We start from the raw sequence: 21,213 nt of genomic DNA, 5'->3' as shown, positions 1-21,213 counted from the left end.
CAATAATACCCAAGAGACAATAATACAAAAAAAAATACAATTGTTATTAATTTATATCTGTAGCAGCTGTGTAGCAGGAACATTTAGATGTGATATTGTATAAAACAATGCTTTTTCTGTGTGTATTTACAAAAGATTAAAACAGCATCAGCCTGTTGTATCATCCTGACTGTACATACTGACTGTTTCTTGTTTTGTGTAAGGACACAACATTCAAGATTTTGTGAGATGCACTTTGTCATCTGTTGCTTTATTGTTTTTCTTTTCTTCTGTAGCACTAAAATATGACAACACTCTAGGTCAACAGATGTACATTTTGACATTTAAAATGTCATTAATGAAATGCTTATTACTTATCAAATGTAGGACAAACTGTACAGAGCACTCTTCTATGCCCTCAAATTATTAACCCTTGTTGACTGTTTGTCCTTTTGATGTATCTAAAACGGATTTGACTGCCGATGGCCTCATTGTCATGCGTCCCCTTTGTGTTTCCTACCTTTGCAACAATTGCACTTCATTGTAGGCTATTGTAAGGCTGTTATATATATTATCACCAAACAAGCCACTTTTGAATTCTACTCCACTACAATTCAGAGGGAATTGTTAAGATTTTTTTTTTGCAAACGAAGAGCTTGTAAAAGAGGATGCTTTGTTATAAATTGAACAGTAAAAGTTGCTTTGAATAAAAAGCGTCTGCCAAATGGGTAAATGTAAATGAACATCACAGGGGCCATTTTCCCGCATTGATACTTTTACTTTTAATTCTTTAAGTACCTGAGTATACTTGCATAAAAATGCAGCACACATAGTATTTTTTTTACAATGTGGTATTTAAAGTAAAGGATGTGAATACTTCCTCCACCGCTGCTGGCGTGGTGCGTTGCTCCAGTGACGCTGTGTGGCTGCATCAGCGGACGGCTGCAACGCGACAGTTCGAGGAGGAGACGTTTCTCTCCGTTATTATCACAGTTTGTCTAACGTACAGAATGGAGACTAAACCGGTCATCACCTGCCTTAAAACCCTCCTCATCGTATATTCCTTCGTGTTTTGGGTAGGTAGCCTTTTGGTATATTTAAAATATATATATTTACATATGCCTGCAGTAAATGATCGCAATCCATCATTAATCCACGGCTGTGTGTGTGGGTTGTTTTTTTTTTTTTTTGTCGTGCGTGATGAAGGGGTGTACAGAGCATCATCGACGGATTCATGCTGTTTGAATAGCCTTTATTACGCTAAATTATCGATATAGGCTCGGCGCCACCGCTCTTTAGCGTTTAATATGTGCGTTTGATCGTCTTCCATTATATAACTTGTGTTAAGGTTACACATATTTCGGCTGCTGGGCGTCAGTGGTGTGGGGGGCCATAGCGCGCATAGCATCATGGTTGTTAGTTAGCGCGGTGGAGGATGTTTTCATCACCGCAACCATTTAACTCTGTCTGATGAGACAACGTTACGGGCCCTGTCTGTATGATAAGGCCCGTTTAAAGCCCATTTTTTTCTGACCACATGCTGTACATTTTGGGGTCGTTGCCATAGATTCTTAAAGGGACATTGCACCCTTAATACATACTCCTATGCAACTAAAATTAATACCCCAGCAAACCCATTGATCCCTGTAGTAACATTAAGTGTCCAGAAAAACACTTTAACCATGTAGGCCTAATGTAATTAAAATACAACACTACTGCAGTAAGTACCTGCTATGAATACTTTAATTTAAATGTTCAATTAGTGTTGAGACTACTTCTTTGTTTGTTGACTCCCTAATGTTGTACTTTGTAGTAGTGTCCTATGAGTTGCAACCCTACCCTATTTAAGGTAGGGTTGCAACTTACTTATATATAAAAAAAAAACATCACAAATTTCTAAAGCCCAAGATGGGACCTATAAAAGTCTTTTTGCTTGATAAATAACTCAAATTGTCTGTCAATCTGGTTATTGATTAATTATTTCAGCTCTAAAATAGTTTACTTAAAATGTTAAAATGTTATTGTTGTTAGGCTGTGCAGTTGTTGAGTTGCTTGTTGACATTTGTATTGAAAGTATGCCGCATTTTGATCATCAACCATCTGCAAATAGTTCTCTGGATGAAGCAATTCATTATTTGATCTGTAAGATGTTAAGAAAATAAGAAAACAAAATTTCCTACAGCCTGCCCGACCAACAGTCCAAAACCCAAAGATATTCAGTTTACCATAATGTAATGTATGGTAAAGAAGCAAATCCTCACATTGGAGAAGCTGGATCAATATAATTGTGGGCATGTTGCTTGATAAATTAATAGATAAATAAATTAGAATAGTTGCCAGTGTTTCTAATATTTTGTCCACAAAGAAAAAGGACAGGTAGTTAGTACAGTGAAACTTGCTAGCCCCCAAAAATTTGATTGCTGCAACGTTTCCACCTACAAGGTCTTTGTCAGTCCATCATCCATGTGAACAAAAACCAAGCTATATATAAAGACAAACAATTCCACTTACAGTTAGGATATCACATGATGCAGAACAGCACCCACGGACAGTTTCTATGAAGACAACTTTTTGTGTGCTGTTCAGCATCTCTGCTAAGTGGAGGAGCAGACGTTAGGTACACCCAACAATATTATGCAAAACACATTACCACAAAAGCCTCAAATTGTACGCTCCCAAAGAGTTGAATCAATACCTCTGGAGGATTTTTGCCAAGGTTTTAAGCTGCAAAGCCTCGCTCTGATTTGAATTCATAAAAAGCTGTACTCACAATGCTAAGCAAGCAGTACATAACAACAGTCATTTGAAGAATAGGATCTTCTCATATTTTCACTGTAATTAACGTTCTTTGTAGTAAGTGTCCTCGCGATTTGAGGCAGCAGATCACTCAGAAAGCATCTCTCAAAGCAAATACATTTGTTGGAGGCTGCTTTCAATTTCAGGACAAATTACTTTGAGTTTAACTTGAGAAGTGAAATAGTGTCTCTTATTCCCTGTTTGGTTTCCAGTGGTTTGGATGTGCATTTGTTTACCTTTTGATTACCAGCTGAGTGAATATGATTTAGCCAAGAGAACCACAATACTTTGAGACTAACTGACAAGCAGTCTGGTGAACTTTTAGTTTTGACATTAATTGTGGGCTTTAGGCTCATTCATGTTTGTTTGATTTCAGCCAGATATGGCCAGAGTAGGATTATCCAATAAGAACACGTGGAAGAGATTTATCTGTCCGTAATGTGTTTAGGACCTTAGTACTTTTTCTGCTTTCCCCATATTCACCCTGTACTGTAGGAAGTGAAAATAGCTTAAATTTGTCATTTTGACCTTGAACAAAGCCTAATCTAACCCCTAACATTGCAGAAGAAAGCCCTGCATGGTACAAATACAGAACTGAAATCACCCTTTCAGTTGTGTGTTCATGAAGGCTTAAAAAGAAGAGCCGTGCTTGTGTGACTTCCTGCACTGCTGCTGCAGACATGTGTCAGTGTCACTGATATGAACTTTTATATTTAGTCAGGATTGGACTGTCTCTTAGCGCTCTCGTACATCTACAGCATCAGGTTTCAGGCGTCTAAAGTGCACAAGTGTCTCACAGCTCAGTGGTTCCCATCAGCCCTGAGGCTGAAGCATAGAGACGTTCACTGGCACAGAGTTCGAAGCGGGAGAGCTGCTTCAATTTCAGGCCTCGGTTTCACTGTCATCAGCTTGTCGTGTCAAATAAGGTCTTATGTGTGAATAGCAACCATACTTTACAGGCGCACACAGGAGAGTTAAATGCAGAGCAGGTGGTGGAGTCTGCGTGGTGTCCGCGCCAGCATATTTTGTCATCGCACCTTCTGCTTCTTTATTAGGCCCGGGAGGGGAGGAGGGAAGCGGGGTGACCTGTTTTAAACTCTGCACTGCAACCAGGGTTGCCAGCCTATCATTGAATTTAAAACAAAACATGCTCTGCTGGTGGGGGGGGGTCTGAAGCTGTTTGGGATTCAGCAGCACGCATGAAGTCTAGATGACTTGCCCTTGCTCCTTGGACTTGATTTCCCTGTTGGCTTTAAAATGAGCACTTTCGCATTGACAAGATGATCCTTTATTTGTATGTGGCTCTCAGGGGCAGAGGCATTTTGTCGCTGATGATGTAGACCATAAACACTGAGCACATTGTCATCCAGACGACTGTTCTCTGAAATGACAGCCTACTCTGGCTGTCAGAATCACTGTTAAGAGAAACAGTGGATGTCATTACTGACGAAATCAAATCATCAGCCTGCCATCCTTCAGTTCATACTGGCAAAAAGAACGGATACTTTACATCAGAGCTGCAACAATTAGTTGATTAGTTGATCAATCAAATGTCATGCCACTGAGGATTTACCATCTTGCATCGAATTGCCCACAGGTCATCAATAATACCCATTTTTACAGGTTTTGCTTACATAATAGAAACTACATTTTAAGTCATAAATACAAAGAGATAAATACAATAGCAATATTGTGGGAAACAATTCAATTCATTCAGTCATCAAAAACCTTTAAAAAAAAAAAAAAGTCATGAAATTGACTGATTACAGTTTCTCAAATGTAAATATTTAGTGGTTTTATAAGTCTTCCACAATAGCACCACAATATATTTGGGTTATGAACTGTTGGGGGAACAAAGTTAGCAATTAGAATTTGTCAACTTGGGCTTTAGGAAATTGTGATGGCCATTTTGTTTTACTATTTTCTGACAATTTATAAACCAAAGGATTGATCTATAATGAAAATAATTAATTAAATGATTAATGAATGATGAATTAATGGAAATGATTAATTGCAGCCTTAAACCAGTGAATGTGTAATTTCAAAATATAGTTTTAGCTCATGCTTTATACAGGAGCTGTCATTCAGTGTGTTTCCTGAATCCCCTCTTAGCATCTCACACTGAGCTGAAACTCATTGTCCTTGTGTGTCATAGTATTGATATGGAAAGTCACATGTTGCACGAGACACGATGAAGTTCAGCCGTTTTGCACAGTGGCACGTGGTAGACATCCTCAAACTCCTCTCTTAAATCTAAAATTACTCTGTATACTCCTTAAACTGCAGACAAATTCTAAACAATACAGCAGTCAAAGGACAGGCAGTCGTGCAACGGATAATTTCTCACAATGAAAAACCTTTGCCCTATATTATGTGCACACCCTGCCAACAGAGCAAAATGTAAATGTTGTTAACACCTGCAGAGACTCATTGAAGCTATAGTCAGAGAGGGAATATGGCAGCCTAAGTCCATGCAAAGTTTCTTATCATGTCTGTAATACTGTCATTTTTACATAACGGGACATTAGGCCTTACAACTTTGCTGACTTATTGCTACGTTGGATTTTTTCTTCCCACTGGTGTTTTCAATATTGCTGGCTTATTTTCTGCCGAGAGTATTTCCTTCTCAACGGTTGTCGAGGTTTCAGGGTGCACATTTTGTACAGGCTGCTCCCTCTCTAACCAGAGGGCCTGGCAGCAGGATGGCGAGCAGCCTCTTCTTGGAAGGCAGGAGGGTAGTATGATGAGTTGGCCCTTGCTAGAGTCAGATCATCAGCAGCCGTTCCACACCCCGCTCTTTTTCCAGTGCCAGCAAGACATACCCAGCTGAGACACACGCCGCTTCAGCTGCCTCGTACAACGCGCTCTTTTATCTGCAGCCTTCATTTGAAATGCTAAGAGAGGCGCAACAGGAGGAAGCGTCTCGCCTCGGATCAAAGGGCTTCTTTGACGTGTTCCCTTTCTTTTTCTCTGTGTGTGTGTGTGAGTGCAGACATATTCATAAAGCAGGTGATCACTATCCCACACTCACTAAATGTGTGTCTTCTGTCTCCCTTCTCCTCCTCCTTACTCTAATTGCTCTCTTTTCTTGTTCAACCTTGATCCTCTTTCTCCTCCTCCTCCCCGTCGCCACGCTGCTAACACACAGCTATTGTGATATTGCAGAAGTGCAGAGATAATGGCCTGTTCCCTGCTTTTATTCTGTTTCCTGTGCTCTCTCTTGTTACATCCGTCTCTCCAACCCCCCCGCCCTCTAGATAACAGGAGCCATCCTGCTGGCAGTGGGAGTATGGGGGAAGTTGATGCTGGGCCCGTACATCTCTCTGATCGCCGACAACTCCACCAACGCCCCGTACGTTCTCATTGGCACCGGGACCGTCATCATCGTTTTTGGCCTGTTTGGATGCTTCGCCACTTGCAGAGGAAGCCCATGGATGCTGAAGCTGGTGAGACGCTGTAGGAGGACGGGTGGGGTGTTATGGTGCAGGGAGAGAAAATAGTGTAGTGGATTCTGATTAATTAGCCTTGGGCCACACAATAAAGGGAATAATGGTTGACCTCTATCCTGTGGAGAGGGATCAGAAATCCAATAGATGCTGCAGGGCACTTTGTTCGGTTAATGGTGGTCAAGTGAGTGTGTTTGAGTATGTGTGTGAGCGTGTGAGTGTGCAGGCAGAGGGTTTTCATGCAAACTATGCAAATCTCCCTTTTCCTTCCTCTCTCTCTGCAGTATGCCATGTTCCTGTCGCTCGTCTTCCTCGCTGAGTTAGTGGCTGGGATCTCTGGATTTGTGTTTCGCCACGAGGTCAGCATGCAGTACCCCATGGAACCCCTTTTTAAGTCTAACACTAAACGCTCTTAATGCTGTGAACATGTGTGATTATGTGTGTATGTTTGCATGCTGCAGATAAAAGGAACCTTTCACAGGACATACACTGACGCAGTCCTGAACTACAATGCTGAGGATGAGGCGAGCCGTGCTGTTGATAACTTGCAGCACAGGGTAAGCCCCGCAGTCACAAAGTCATCAAGATAAAATGGCTAACAAATGCAAAAGCAGTAAACCAAAACACAACCCTGAATGCTAAAGGTGTGCATTTTTTAATAAATAACACTATTAGTTCTATTTCTTAATTCAACAAATCCTGTGAAAAGACCAAAGACAAGAATTCATTTTTACTAACAAGTGTTGCCCTGTGTTGTCTTTGCAGCCAAATATATAAATATAATATAATATATAAATTAAACTATACATTTAAAGATGTATGTCGCCAGTAAAAATCAGTAGGGGCTGAGTGGAACTGACAAAGTAGGGAAAATTTTCAGAAACAGACTTACAGATTGTTTGTTTTCTTCACATGGGATTTGCTGACAAAAAGAAAAACACAAAATAATGTCAGCCTTATCTTTTAATCCTCATCTGCTCTCATTGCTCTCTCTTTCTCTGTGCATCTGTAGCTGCGTTGCTGTGGAGTTTATAACTACACCAGTTGGTTTGGCAGTGTGTATTACCCATCCAATGGCATTCCTGCCAGCTGTTGCTTTAACTCCTCCGACTGCAACCTAGAAGAACTCCGCAATGCAACTGTAGCCCCGAACAAAGTCTACCACCAGGTCAGTATGTTTCAGTTTCCTACTTCTTGCACTACTTATGTAATATAAGAATGTTTAAAAAAGAAGGTAACTGTATTGCGTACATCTGGCAGGTCCTTATACACCTTTTCAAACCATCTCCTTCTTCCACACACTAACAACTGCCTCACATACTCTCCCAGATATCCATCTTACCCCTAATTTGTGCATATAACATGTCCCGGTACCCCCTGCAAACTTACCTGCCCCCTGTGTTTCAGGGCTGCTATGAGCTGGTCACTTCCTTCATGGAAACCAACATGGCCATTATTGCAGGAGTGACGTTTGGGATTGCTTTCTCACAGGTAAGAGTTGAAAAAAGTCCATGTGTCGCAGGTGATGTGCGGATAATCGATGGCACGTGTAGTGTTTTAGCATTACGTTTAAAAAACAGAGGCATAATTACTAAAAACAAGCAAGACAATTGCTAAGGAGATCAACAAAAACTGCTTATATTTTCGTTTACACTCGTTTACGCTCCTCGCTTTGGCTTGACAGGATTGGATTGATTTAAAGAAAAAATAAGGATATTTTGTTTAATAGGCCTTTTCTCCGGAAGATATTTTGACATGGAGGGGAAGCTCAGGTGAAGAAAATGAAATTAATGATGGCTGAATTCTATCAAGCTGCTTTTTTGGGATCCTGGTATTGTGCATGCTGGCTTACTGTCACACTATCAGGGCTTACTGGGACATTTGAACAGAACCGCACTGTTAATGTTATTAGTAACACCTGTATTTTTAGTCCTGCGATTTGTCAAAGTATTGATGTTTTTATCTTGTGCAATAAGGTCCATTGCGTGAGACAATAACCTGTTTTTATTGCCAGAAACAGACAACTTTACATTTGTCAATTTTGACAAAATGCAAAGGCTCTTCTCCTCCTTATTCTTCTAAAAAAACACATGTAACAATGCTAGAGGGAAGAAGGAGATACGAGTAGCACCACCATTCTTACAAGCGGGTTCCATAGGAAATCACTTGATTGTATTGCTTTTGAGAAAACAGTAATCTAAATATTTTTGAATCCCAAACATAAAAAATCCCAAAACCCTTGTCTGTCTGTCTTTCAGCTGATTGGCATGTTGCTGGCCTGCTGTCTGTCCAGGATCATCACAGCCAATCAGTACGAGATGGTCTAGCTGATGTGACGTGGCAGGTGAGAGACATTCAGAGATGCACACAGACATAAGCAGCCACACACATTTAGAGTTCCTCGAGCGGCTCCTTCAGCAACAGACTGCTGCACCTGCAGTGCAAGAAGGAGTGCTACCGCAGGTCCTTCATTCCAGCAGCAGACTCTATAATACAGCAATGACATAATGTAGCACTCTGTAACATCAACACTCATCACTGTCCTCGTCACTAAAAATTTTTTCCTCATACCTGTACAATCATTGTGCAATCATACATATGTATTATATATATATATATTTATATATATATATATATATATATAATTTACTCTATACTGCTGAATATATTTTTGTCCTGTGCATTCATATTTATTTTTTGTGTAATGTGCATCAATGTGGGATCAATAAAGTCTATCTGATCTTATCTTAAAGCTGCTATAATCAATATTTTTATATCGACAATATAAAAGGTGTTTCTCGTAGTGACGAACCCAGAGACATGTATCACCAACTCAGCATCAGCTCTTCAAGAGGTTTTTAGTGCCTGCGCAGCACCAGACTGCATATAGACATAGTTAGCATCTAGCTGGTGAACATAGTAGAGCATGCTAAGGTGATAATATATCAGTGTTGTGTTTTAAGAAGGTTCCGCTGCCTCTAAGTTGCCATTACATTAAAAAAAAAATAATAATAATCTACAGGTTTAATTCAAACAAAATGACCTCTTCTGACTTTGTGATTTTATCTTTTTAGGGGGATGAAGAGAAGGAGAGACAAAGAGCCTTGACACATGACAAGAGTAAATTCCCAAAACACTATCACATGTCTGAATTGGAATTTACCTCCCTCCGTCTCTCTGCCTGTGATCTTAATGTAATATCTTAATGTATCTTATTGTAAAGCACCATTCCTTTACTCACTGCTGTTGCATCAAAGCTTTCCATACCACACATCACACTGCTACTTGATGTAGAAGTTACTCATTAGCACATATCTCGGATCAGTAGAGCCTACAACAAGCAGGCAGAACAGAATTGTCTAAGTTGACAGCGGTGTTGGTCTCATATAGGCGATTGGGTGAAACTTGGCTTCTCAGTTGGTTGCAGCATGCTCCATCGACCATCATCAGACCACTGCACATCTTTGTACAGGATGACATTACTAAAGCTTGAAAGTAATACTTTAATAGATAGGTTTAGTTTTGCATTTGACTTTGCTATTGCTCATCATTGTATATTCCTATGGTTGTGACATTTTGTGAATTGATTATGTGTACTGAGGATGATATCAAAAAAGGAAACTGACAAAAGAGAGAAAAGGGACAATTGTTAGTCAAATAGTGAGTTGATTTTTGTGGCACGACAATTTTTATGAACTGATAATTTCACTCACTAGCAGATTATGAATTAATCAACAACATGTTAAAATTGTCACTATCAGTAAAAGCTTTAGTCTTTTAGTCTGGTATAAATACACAAAAATACAGATTCCAAATGGGGAGCTTTACTGTCAAACTCCCCCAGCAATTAAAATAATGCTCTACTTAGCCCTAATTTATAGCTTCTACATACATACATAAAATGAGTCTCATAAAATGTAACTGATTAATTTTTTGGAGTAAAGAAACCTATTCATCAAGCAAAACAAACCAGGTCAGTTGTGGAACAGATCTGTTATAATGTAAATTGAAGGTCGGATCACACCAGATGTTGTCTCGGTTGTTAACAGAACAATAAGTTCACAGTTTATTCAAAAGACAGAGTTTACCATCCAATCCTGTCTCATGACTGTCTGCATGCCATCCCCATTTTGTGGAGCAGCTATTAGGTGTGATGCAACACAGCTTATTTGCTATAATAGCGCTCTTAATGTTGGCACTCCCCCTCAGTTCAGGTCAGTTTTGTTAAAGCATCCACGGTAAGCTTGTTGTTGTTGCAAATTTGCTTTTCAAAGTTCAAGAAAGTTGAACATGATGTGAAAATTCCCCCAGATTTACTAAACCGAATCCATTCGTCACAGAGATTTCTATGAAATTAATAGATTTGACCATGTAGTTGTAAATACTGGTGTGACCCGGCCATTTCAGGCTCTGAATTAAATCAATTAAAAGTTACAAAAATTCTTCAACTCAACCCCCCCAATTCTGACATCAGTTAGATATTAGTAATGTTTCACTGTTACTTGTTTTCTGGTTGATGTATAAGTAACTGACTAAATTCCAAAATGTCAAGATTTAGCTTTATAGAGCAACTTAACACCAGCTGAAAACCTTGTTTATCTACTGTTTAAAGTTCTCACCTTGTTGCAGTGACGTAAACATGTACCTGACATCACTGTTGGGTTTAGTTACAGGTGCAACAAAACAAGGATTCTGGGTGTGAACAGGTTTAAACATTTTCAACCAGAAGAGGTCAGTGAAACACTGATCTACAGCCTGTTATGGCCAGATCATTAGGGTCATGAGTTGTTTTCTTGTGGTGGAATATAATGCCAGCTTGTGTTACAGTAGAAGTCAACATAGGGATATGCAGGACTCCAACAGTGTTCATCTAGTATTTACAGTATTCTATGTAGTGCATCAACATACCAACATCATCATCATCTGTAGATATTTATTGGAAATGTAATTTATATGATGTAATCTTTCTCATTCTAATATGCTAATCAGTGTCAATGTCGTGTCAGTTTTGATTCCGCACTTTGTGCTGTTAAACTGTATTTGTTTGATAGTTTATAGGAAACACGCACTGAAAAACTAATTGTGGCCGATATTTTGTTGACAGTATTGTGCAACATAGCTGTTTCAATTTAGCTGTATATTTCATATGTTTTGGTTGGCATTAAGTTTACAGTTTCACCAAGTGATTTTATATCTCTCTTTCAATATGTGTGATTTTTGTTTCTTCATTTGACTGTCTCCTTAACCCTGTATTTCCCTTGTATGACGAGGCCTGTGTGTGTGTGTGTGTGTGTGTGTGTGACAGAGAGAGCAAGAAAGAGCATATAGATTTTATGGATCTTGTTGTATTTTGGTCAGTACGTGGTTGTGGCTTTTTAAACCTTATTGCTTTTAAAGCTGTACATTTATTTAGTGAATGTATGTTTTGAAAACTTATTTATCTCTCCCCAAACTAATATTGTCCTGTAAATACTAAATTGTAATACCATCCCGCTTACACATGGGGTCACCAGACGCTTAAAAAGAACTGCACCATGTTGTCTACTATTGACTAAGTCACCATCAGTGGTCTTATTATCAATAAATATACAGAATAACAGTTTTGTTTGGCGTTCATTTTGCTCTGTACATTTACAGGTATTTTATTACATGTATTTGTTAAAGCTGCATACTCTAGGTGACTTCAAATGTTTCCACAATACTGTTTCTGAACTTAAAACAGCTGTTAAGCTATGGGACTTTACTACAAAGGGCTGATGTATTACTCAGGTTAGAAGACGAACATTGTATTTTATTGATTTATTAGCTGTGTTATCATTTGGAGAATGTCAAAGTGATCATTTGGGATGTTTCCTCTCATTAATCAAGGCAAGTTATATTTTAAGCTTGAGGACGATTACTGTTTGAAGTGCGTTAAGGCATTTTAAGAGTAGTTTGAGAGCTCAGTATTATCAGCAAAATATACTAAAATATCATAAGTAAAATGACTAGTATGTAGAAAAATGGTCCCTGCCAGTGTTTTACTATTATACATAATGTTTTTGGATTACTATTACTGCTGCCTTATGTTTATGTTGTATTTAATGGTGTGTATGTATCTAAATTAACTAGTAACTTAAGCTGTCAGACAAATGTAGTGGAGTTAAATGTGCAATATTTGTCTCGGGCATGTAGTGGAGTAGAAGTATAAAGTAGCATAATATGGAAATACTCCAATTTAAATTCAAGGACAGTACTAAGCAGTGATTTCTCTCTTTACAATGTGGGTAGCAAATATGTTTTTAAATTGTGTTGATAGAGCTCATTTGCTCTCCGTTTTCTAAATATCACATCTCAGCCATGTGTGTTCTGACAGAAAGACAGTAGACAGTAGAAAATAACGCTACATGTTAAGGACTAAAAATTAAAAGTCTTCCAATAATCTCAATTTGGTTGCTATTGACAAAGGAAGAAATTTAAGAAGGACTTTGGTCCCATAAAGTAATCTAAATAACTTTACCAAACTGGCTACAAATACACAATTAAACCAGTGTTATTATATAGTAGTGGACTATGTGTTATCAGTAGGATCCTTTCAAATCCAGACTATAAGAAACTGAATAAACACCCAGTGTAGACCCTTCACACATATGTAAGAACATTCTCAATAGAAACACAACAAACAACGGATGCTGGACTAAATAAGGCAAATTTTCCTGTTTTGAATTAGGAGGTGCCAGCACTAAATACAATTGAGCAGATCTCACACAATCATGACAAACCAAATTATAAATGATCTGTACAGCATATGACACCCTCTATCCTTAGACCCTCGATTTATATAGAGAAAAACTTTCATCAGGGATCCCTCTTCAAGGCAGAATATCTGGTTACTGTGAGCAACGTAGAATTGATAAACACAGATTGACAGTATAATATAGACTGCATGACCACAACCTGCTAATGAGACACAGACAAACCAGGAGAAACCCAGACAAAACAGACGGTCTGTTCTGCCAACAGGAGGTGAAGACAAAGGAACACTTTTTGCTATAAAACCCCACAAATACCAAGAATATTGCACACTTTTAGGCCTAAACAAAATTCACTATTTACACGGGGGGAACTGCCTTTGAAGGAAAACTAACAGAACAACTTTTACTTGACTCCTGCTCCTTCAAAATCAGACTCCTCTTTCTCTCCCCTGTTGTCCAAAGGTGTGTTTTTCCATTATAGTATACTCAAAAGAGAAGGAAAAACTTGATTTACATTTTCTAAAACCAGTGATGGAAGAAGTAGCCCTCTGACATCTTTAATTTAAGTAAAGGTAGCGATACCACAGTGCAAAAAGTGAAAATCTAAATTTTACTAAAGAAAAAGTACAAAAGTACTCATTTTGCAGACTGGTCAATTCAAAATATTTTTTATTATATTAGGCTACTGGAGTACAATTATTGATGATTTGATACAATTTAATATTGCAATGGTTTGTATTTATATATTTTTTGTATATATTACTTTATATAATGCTAGGTTGCTTGTGAATTTCTCCCTGAGGACCAAAAAAGTATTTTTTAAATTAGGCTATATTTTGTATTATCTGAATCTTCGAAAGTAAGTAGGCCTAACTGAAGTTATCAAATAAAACAAAATTGAGTTATCATCAACGCCCCGAGGAGGATTTAGCCTACTTTATGACATCACTGAGTAGGCTTATCACCCTCGTCCACATGATGGCGCTTGGGTATCAGCGTAAAACGGAGCTGTGGGAAACAAGAGCGAGAGAGAGAGAGAGAGAACGGGCAGGGGGGTAAAGCCGATATGTGTGGGAGATAAAGTAGGCTACCACACACGCATTCTCCGTCTTTCTCCGTACGCCTGTTCTCCTGCGCCGCTGCGGGGCTGCATCGGACACATTGTCTGAAAAACGGCGGTGACAGAGGCTGTTACTCGGGGAGGTCGCGCTAACCGGGCTCGCTCCAATCTCGTTACGCAAATTACCGGCGGAGCGGCGCGGCAGTGGGTCCTCTAATGGAGCGTGCGTGCCGCTGGCTTCCGCCTCCCCCTCGCCTCCGCCTCCCGAATACATTTAATGGGTTATAGGCTGCAGGGAGTCATCCACCGGGGAAGCGCTATTACTCACAGACACACACAAACCCGGACTCAAGAGCGCACGGACACGTTGAAGTGCAGTGTAGGCTAATAATGAAAAAAAGATGCAATCACTACATTGTTTTTTATGATTAAAATAGGCTACAATGTGTAAATTGCAGCTTTATTTCTGACTCCAATCATGTGTGGTTGTTTGTTTTTTTTAACTAAAATTGAAATGTCTCTTGTTATTATAAATGTAACAGGGGACATTGCTGGAACAGCATTAGCTTACTGCGCTCTTCAAAATGTCATATGGTTTTTAAACAGGACCCTAACCAACAGGCCTTTTTTAGGAATGCTGATGTCATGATTTCAATTTGGCCTATCACACCCCTCCAAACAGATCATTTTGGCTGCCTTTGACTGCCCTTGGAAAGTCTCAACACCTTAAATTTTTTTAATTATTTGGATTTCTCATATTTTATATATTTTACTGTACCATTAGGCCTATATGATCTGTACATTTTCATTTCCCTTCATCAAAGTTTACATGCGAAATAAAAGTCTCTATAAAATGAATATAATATAAAAAATAAAAAAGTTGATCTAGGCTACTTAAATTATCAAGAAATCCAATTACCTTGAAAAAAACAAATCAACATAACAAGATAGACTACTGTGTGATCATATAGTTTTGTTAAATTACTTAATTTTAAAGATAAAAATGTTTCTATAGCCTAACATTGTCAGAGCACAGTTCTTTTAAAAAAAGATCACAATCGATCAAAGATCAAAGATCAAAGATTTGCCTATTTTATTCCATGCATTCTTCTTTCTTGGAACCTACATTACCCACAATTCAACTTGACCGTGGACAATTTGGTCAGAGATTAGGTGTGTTATGCGACTAGGTTCTAATGTAGCCTTGAGTCCTTACCGTTAAGAAGAGATGAAGATCAGGCTACGGAGGTCGAGTACACGCTCACTTCTCTCTAACTTCACACCCTGAGATTTATTTCATTTTCAAACTTTTGGTCTTTGGACCCAACTGCCGCTGCCGGTCAAATGATCCATTTTCGCTTAGCTCTCTCTGGAGCCACAAAAGGCTTTATAGCCTACAAGTTGAAGTTTTTTTTCAAATAATCAGTAGTAGCTTGGGCCTATTCCCCAACACCAGTAAAGTTACTCTGATGTCTAAAATTGGTGGAGTTGCCCTTAAGGTTGAACAAGTCAGTGTGACATAACAGTTCATGGTGGCTGATTTCCATTCAGCTGCTTCAGTTTCAGGTGCATGCAGGTGCACTGTCACCCTATCACGACTTACTGTGATTCTTGTCTAGATCAGAGTCATCTTTGTGTCATTAGTCACACATGCTTTTCCTGCTATGACAAGTCACAAAGTCTGCCTAGAAAAATCCAGACTGAACAGTTCTGCTGACTCAGGAAGACTAGTGTGTTTTAAAACACACAATATAACATTACAATATAATATCCCTGGCTTGACATGGTATTTCAATAAAGCACAGGCTCACCAATATTCAGTGAAGCTTTCACCTCCTAATATTTCAGTAAACCAAGTGTTTTAAGCTGAAACAAACAAAACTTAACACTTAACACAGAAATTGGGAATTTATTTGTTATCCATATTTTTTCAAGTCTGCATTAAAACAATGGTCAGGTGCCCATATGTCTATGTAGTAAAACATGTCCTCTTTGTGTTTCCACACACAGTGTTTCACTGTTGAGCTGCAGTGAGAGGATAGTAGGCTACTTACATGGCCAGTATGAACAGGAAGAATGATTACAGCCAGCGGTTCATATGGGCACCTGACTATTGGACAGACATGAAAATGTGTGAACCTATTATGTCGGTTGTTTAAAAGGAAAGTCCGGGGCTTGTGGATAGGGGGACTCGTACTATTTCAGTGTCACATTCAGGACAGTTGTGTTGATGTGCTACACTGACTGCTGCTCATCAGAAGAATTTTTTTAAGTAAAAGATTACCAGTTTCAAATCATATCATTAAGTGGCTCGTGTGCCTCAGTATAAAAGAAATGGTCTTTTCAAATGGCAATTTGATCAGATAAAAAAAAAAATCTATGACAGAAATTGCTTCACTGCTTTAATACATTCTTTTTATTAATTTCATTCTCAAAAACTTGCAGAGGGAGCACTTGAGCTCTCAAACACACACAGAGAACTCCTCTCCTATAAACCACAGCGATACCTCATTTACTACCTTATAAAGTAATATAGCTGGCCTGTCCCACCCCCACCCCTGTCTGTTTGTGATGTGAGTTGCTGCTGTTGTTTTTCTAATTGCTGTTGCTTCTTCGCCTCCAGCTTCCCTGCTGAACTCAGACACTACTGCCTCACACTTTTCAGTAACATGCAGTTGTGATGACAAGTACTAGAGTTCCCACTCAAGCTGCCTGTTCCTGTAGTGCAGCACCCCTTTCCTTCCATCCCTCCCCTCCTCCTCCTCCTCATCCTCCTCCTCTCTCTCTCTCTCTCACTCACTCTCTCTCTCTTTGAAGCCTTGCAGGATGATGATGACACCCGCCGTAATCGGTGGATGCTCAGCTTCTGACATGACACACAATCGAGAAAACCTTCCGCACTGATCCAGGTTTTGTTGTTGCATTCAGGCACAGTGCATCCTCAGACAAGTGGAAACGCCTTCCACAGGAGAATGGGGGAAGTCAGTGAGGTGGGGCCTTGACTGACAGCCCTGTTGAGAAAACAAAACCATCTTCTGTTCCTATCTGATCTCAGCTCAGTAGCAGTGCACATTTGTTTTGCTGACCTGCTTTTTGTTTCTCCCTGCTGGATCTGGGATTTGTTTATCTTCTGAGGGGGATAAGATTAGTCCATTTGTGTTTGTGTAGCTGTGCTTTAATGGCAGATTTGGGTTTGAGGTGAAGTAGGTAGAGTGGGAAACAACATCATTAAATTTACTCAACTACTGTATTTAAGTAGTTTCAGTTTTCAAGTTTTATACTTCGACTCCACGACATCTCAGAATAAAATATTGTACTTTTCACTACATTCATTTGACAGCTGTAGTTACTAGTTAGTATGCAGAGTAAAAATATTTTAGATACACCACCTATGAAGATATTATAATAGGCTATATAATGAATTGTTAAAGATGTAGCAAACTCAACAGTATCAACAAATTGTAGTTACTGTAAAATCAGGTCCAACTCTAGGAGCAACATTAAAATGTTGCTTACATGTTTACGCATCAGTAATAATCCAATAATATCTTATATAATAATGTGACACTGACAGGCATTGCTCTGCTGCATTTGAATTACTTTTGATACTTTAAGTGCACTTTAATGACAATTCTTATAAACTTTTACTTAAGTAAAATTTTGAATGGACTTGTACTTATAATGGAGTATTTTTACATTGAGGTATTTTTACCTGTGCTTATATGATTTGAGTTCATCTGCCACCAAGGTACATTGTAACAGGGTACATTTAACTACATTTCTGAAGTACTTCTACAACTCCACTACATTTCAGAGGGAAATGTTATACTTTGTATTTCAATACATTTATTTGACAGCTACTGTATAGTTGCTGGTGACTTTGCATATTAAGATGTTAAAAAACACATAAGATAAAATAAGATACATTGTTTTAGATTAAACACTGCAATAAAAAAGTCCAAATGAGCTCCATCTCGACCAGCTACAACATTAAAATGCTGCTTACATGTTAGTTGTATTAATCCAATAATATACTTTATAATAATATGAAACTTCCCAGGGCCATTCTGCCCACATAGTAAATACTTTACTTTTGAGTCTTTAAGCATATCTTGCCCATAATACTGCCATTATTTTTTATTGTAATGCAGGATTTGTACTTCTAATGGAGTATTATTACAGCGTGGAAATGCTAAATAAATATATAAAGTAAATTATATGAATACTTCTTCCACCACTGACTTCATGTCATGGAGTTATCAGCAGAGGTAAAAAGAAAAGACCATAAAAATACCAAGATGAGATGGGACACACACACACACACACACACACACACACACAGAAACTCACTCAGCAGGTTTTGCATTCCCTATTCTCGCTCAGCAACATTTTTTGAACACTGATTCATTTCCTAGTTTCTAGAACAAATTGTACCCATAGAAATCTCTATATGGGCATGGAGTATCTATCACCCCTCCTTCCTGTACCCTTCCCTCCATCCTTTATCATTCCGATGAGCCTATCCCTGAATTTGATTTACATACACCAGATAGGTGGAAATATTTTTGTTGATGATCCACACAGTGAAAAACATGTTGCTATAGTTTCAGTCTGACCAGAAGTGTTTACCAAAGCTCACATTTCAGACTGGGCACTTCCACCAGTGCATGTACTATTTCTGTTGCAGGGGCTGTGTGGGAGTCCCCCTGTTTACCAGCAGTTACAGTTAGGAGAGTGGGTGAGGGGATCAGCTGTCCACCATCACTGCTGGAAAGCGGTGCAACAGTTTGGTTTGAAGTGAAATCTGAAAAGCCTGTCGGTGCGGTAACTGGCTTAGACTAAAGTTACCCTGAGGGGAAATAACCATGCCTGTAATGTTTCTGTAGGGACTGCTAGTGTGGATGTGGTGCTCAGTAAAGAGTGAATTCGTACTTTTATGACATTTTCATTCCCTATTTTATCACTGCAATGGTGTTATAATTGGACAGTTGCAACAAGGATGCTCACTGATGTGGCACCAATTACTTCACTATGACATAGCTAATTTAGGACACCTTGGATTCATATGTTTTAGCTACTTTTATACGTGTTGAATATACCACGATGTACCAGAGGACAATTAATCAAAGTGATAGAATGGGAATAACACAAAACATATTTTAGTGGTAACCACTGACAAGTGATTCTCAGCCTTTTTAACTTTTGACATCTTTCCTCCAGAGAGACATTTACCTTCTGAACTTCTAAGACTAACTTTGATGAAGTCCAGTTGAGTCAATTTATCGATTTAGCCGACATCGTTAATCAAAGATTTGCCTGACTTGGCTTTACAATCTGTACAGCATGTGAGACCCTTAATTCGGATAAGGAAAAACTACCAGCAAAACATTTTCAACAGGGAAAAAAACAGAAGTAACCTCAGGAAAATCTAAATATGGAAAATTGGGATGACAATACCATAGATAAACTGTAAACAAGTATACAAGATATTGACTCTGGTTGCTCTCAGCGTTACATACAGTTCCAGAACAGTTTACCGAAGGGATAGAGACAGAAATACAGCCCAGAAAAAGGACAACAAGCTGAACAAAGATAGGTAAACATAAATATAGAACTATTATATAGGCTACATTATGTAGTATGTAGTATAGATGTATAAACAAGAGCTTTTGTGAACATACACCACAACTTTGGATTGCTCTCCCCACACCCTTAAGGCCTGCTGATTCTGCGGATTCCTTCAAAAAGCAGCTATGGTCACACCTGTTTACATAGGTGTTTGGGTAACCTGTATGCACCAGGTCTGTGTTTTTTATTACCTACTATGTATTTTTTGGGAATTATTTTACCATTGTGAGTTCACTTACCCTCTATCATGTATCTTACTTATTTTGGATTATTTTATAGCCCACTTCATCAGGTGTCTCGGGTGGTCAGATTGTCTTCTTTTATCTTATCTTAGTTCTGTAAATGTTTGTGTTGTTGTAAAGCACTTTGTGAAGCTGTTGGTGAAAAGTGCAATATAAATAAAGTTTCCTTACTTACAAGTAGGTGAAAAAATAGGAATAGGTATATATATTAAAACTACAATAACCAACAAGAATATGTAATAACATGTATGAAGAATATGGATCTTGGAGAACATCAAGCAACTTTCAGGTCCAGCCAAACAGATAAAACCTGAGCCACAATGAGGAGAAACTCTCCTATAGCCTCTTTGACAAAAATGTAAAGATTGGAGAAACATAAATAATTAATCAGAAATGTGTCCTTTTTCGTTTTTCCTTCCCATCAGTCATCTCATGATCCTTGTAACCTTTTGGAGAGGGCCAACCCATAGGCTGACAACTTCTCAACTATAAGCTACTTACTGTGGTCAAAACCAGCTACACCTGAACCAGCTACACCAGTAAAATGCTGCTTTAAATCTGATGCATAAACAGTCTAATAATCTCATATATAGCCTAATAATATATCAGGGGCTATGAGTACTTTTAACTTTGATACTTTGCTGATAATACTTCTGTAGGTCTATACCTACTTAATTGCCATTTTAATGCAGTAATTTTACTTGTAGTGGAGTCTTTTTTACATGAATATATTTTTTCTTCCGAAAGAATCTAAAGGGCTACTTCTTCCACAAGTGGACGCGACACACTTACAGTCAGTCCATGAATTAAATTAATAGGTACTTTTCAAAAAACTTGAGCGCTCGACAACGTGTTGCCCCTGTTTTCGATATGTGAGTGACTCAACAGTGCCCTCGTCATTGCTCCAACATCGACTCCCGCCTCTGAGGGAACGCATACGGCCATCTGATTGGCTTTACTGTAAGCTGTAGCAGTGGGCTGATGGCTTGGTTAATGAATATTCATAACTCCGGACCGCTCGCTCAGGCCTCACCCTGCTTGTGTCTGGCTCATCGGAACAGAATGTGGGATGTGCTGATGTAATATCAGTCAACCTTTTATCGGAAGACAAACCGTAGTACATAAACACAGGACAGCACATTGTACGGTGAGTTGAGACAGTGTTGACAAGTGAACTGCTGGTGTGCGTAAATACGCGCGCTAATAAAGCAGTGGGTTAATTCTGCTAGGGACATTTGCGTTCTGTGTAGTTGGATAACTGTCAGTTTTAGAGCCACTCCCCTTCTAGAAAATGTGCCAAGCATCTCTGCTCTTCTGTGTGCTATTTC

General features: G+C 38.8%; 1 protein-coding gene across 1 annotated transcript; it reads left to right on the top strand.

The window, feature by feature from the left end:
* Positions 1–891: 891 nt before the first annotated feature.
* On the top strand, positions 892–11,820 carry tspan7b (tetraspanin 7b). The gene is made up of 8 exons (XM_038720926.1): positions 892–1,055; positions 6,033–6,221; positions 6,506–6,580; positions 6,683–6,778; positions 7,234–7,389; positions 7,629–7,712; positions 8,480–8,565; positions 9,296–11,820. Exons 1-7 carry the CDS (start codon positions 990–992, stop codon positions 8,546–8,548), a joined length of 735 nt encoding a protein of 244 aa, XP_038576854.1. The 5' UTR covers positions 892–989; the 3' UTR covers positions 8,549–8,565; positions 9,296–11,820.
* Positions 11,821–21,213: the final 9,393 nt, after the last annotated feature.

Source organism: Micropterus salmoides, unplaced genomic scaffold, assembly GCF_014851395.1.
Source record: "Micropterus salmoides isolate LMB-PRFRI ecotype aquatic unplaced genomic scaffold, ASM1485139v1 Ms_hic_scaffold_15, whole genome shotgun sequence".
Taxonomy (NCBI): Eukaryota; Metazoa; Chordata; class Actinopteri; order Centrarchiformes; family Centrarchidae; genus Micropterus; species Micropterus salmoides.
The sequence above is the reverse complement of the archived record's forward strand: the minus strand, read 5'-3'. Positions and strand labels throughout refer to the sequence as shown.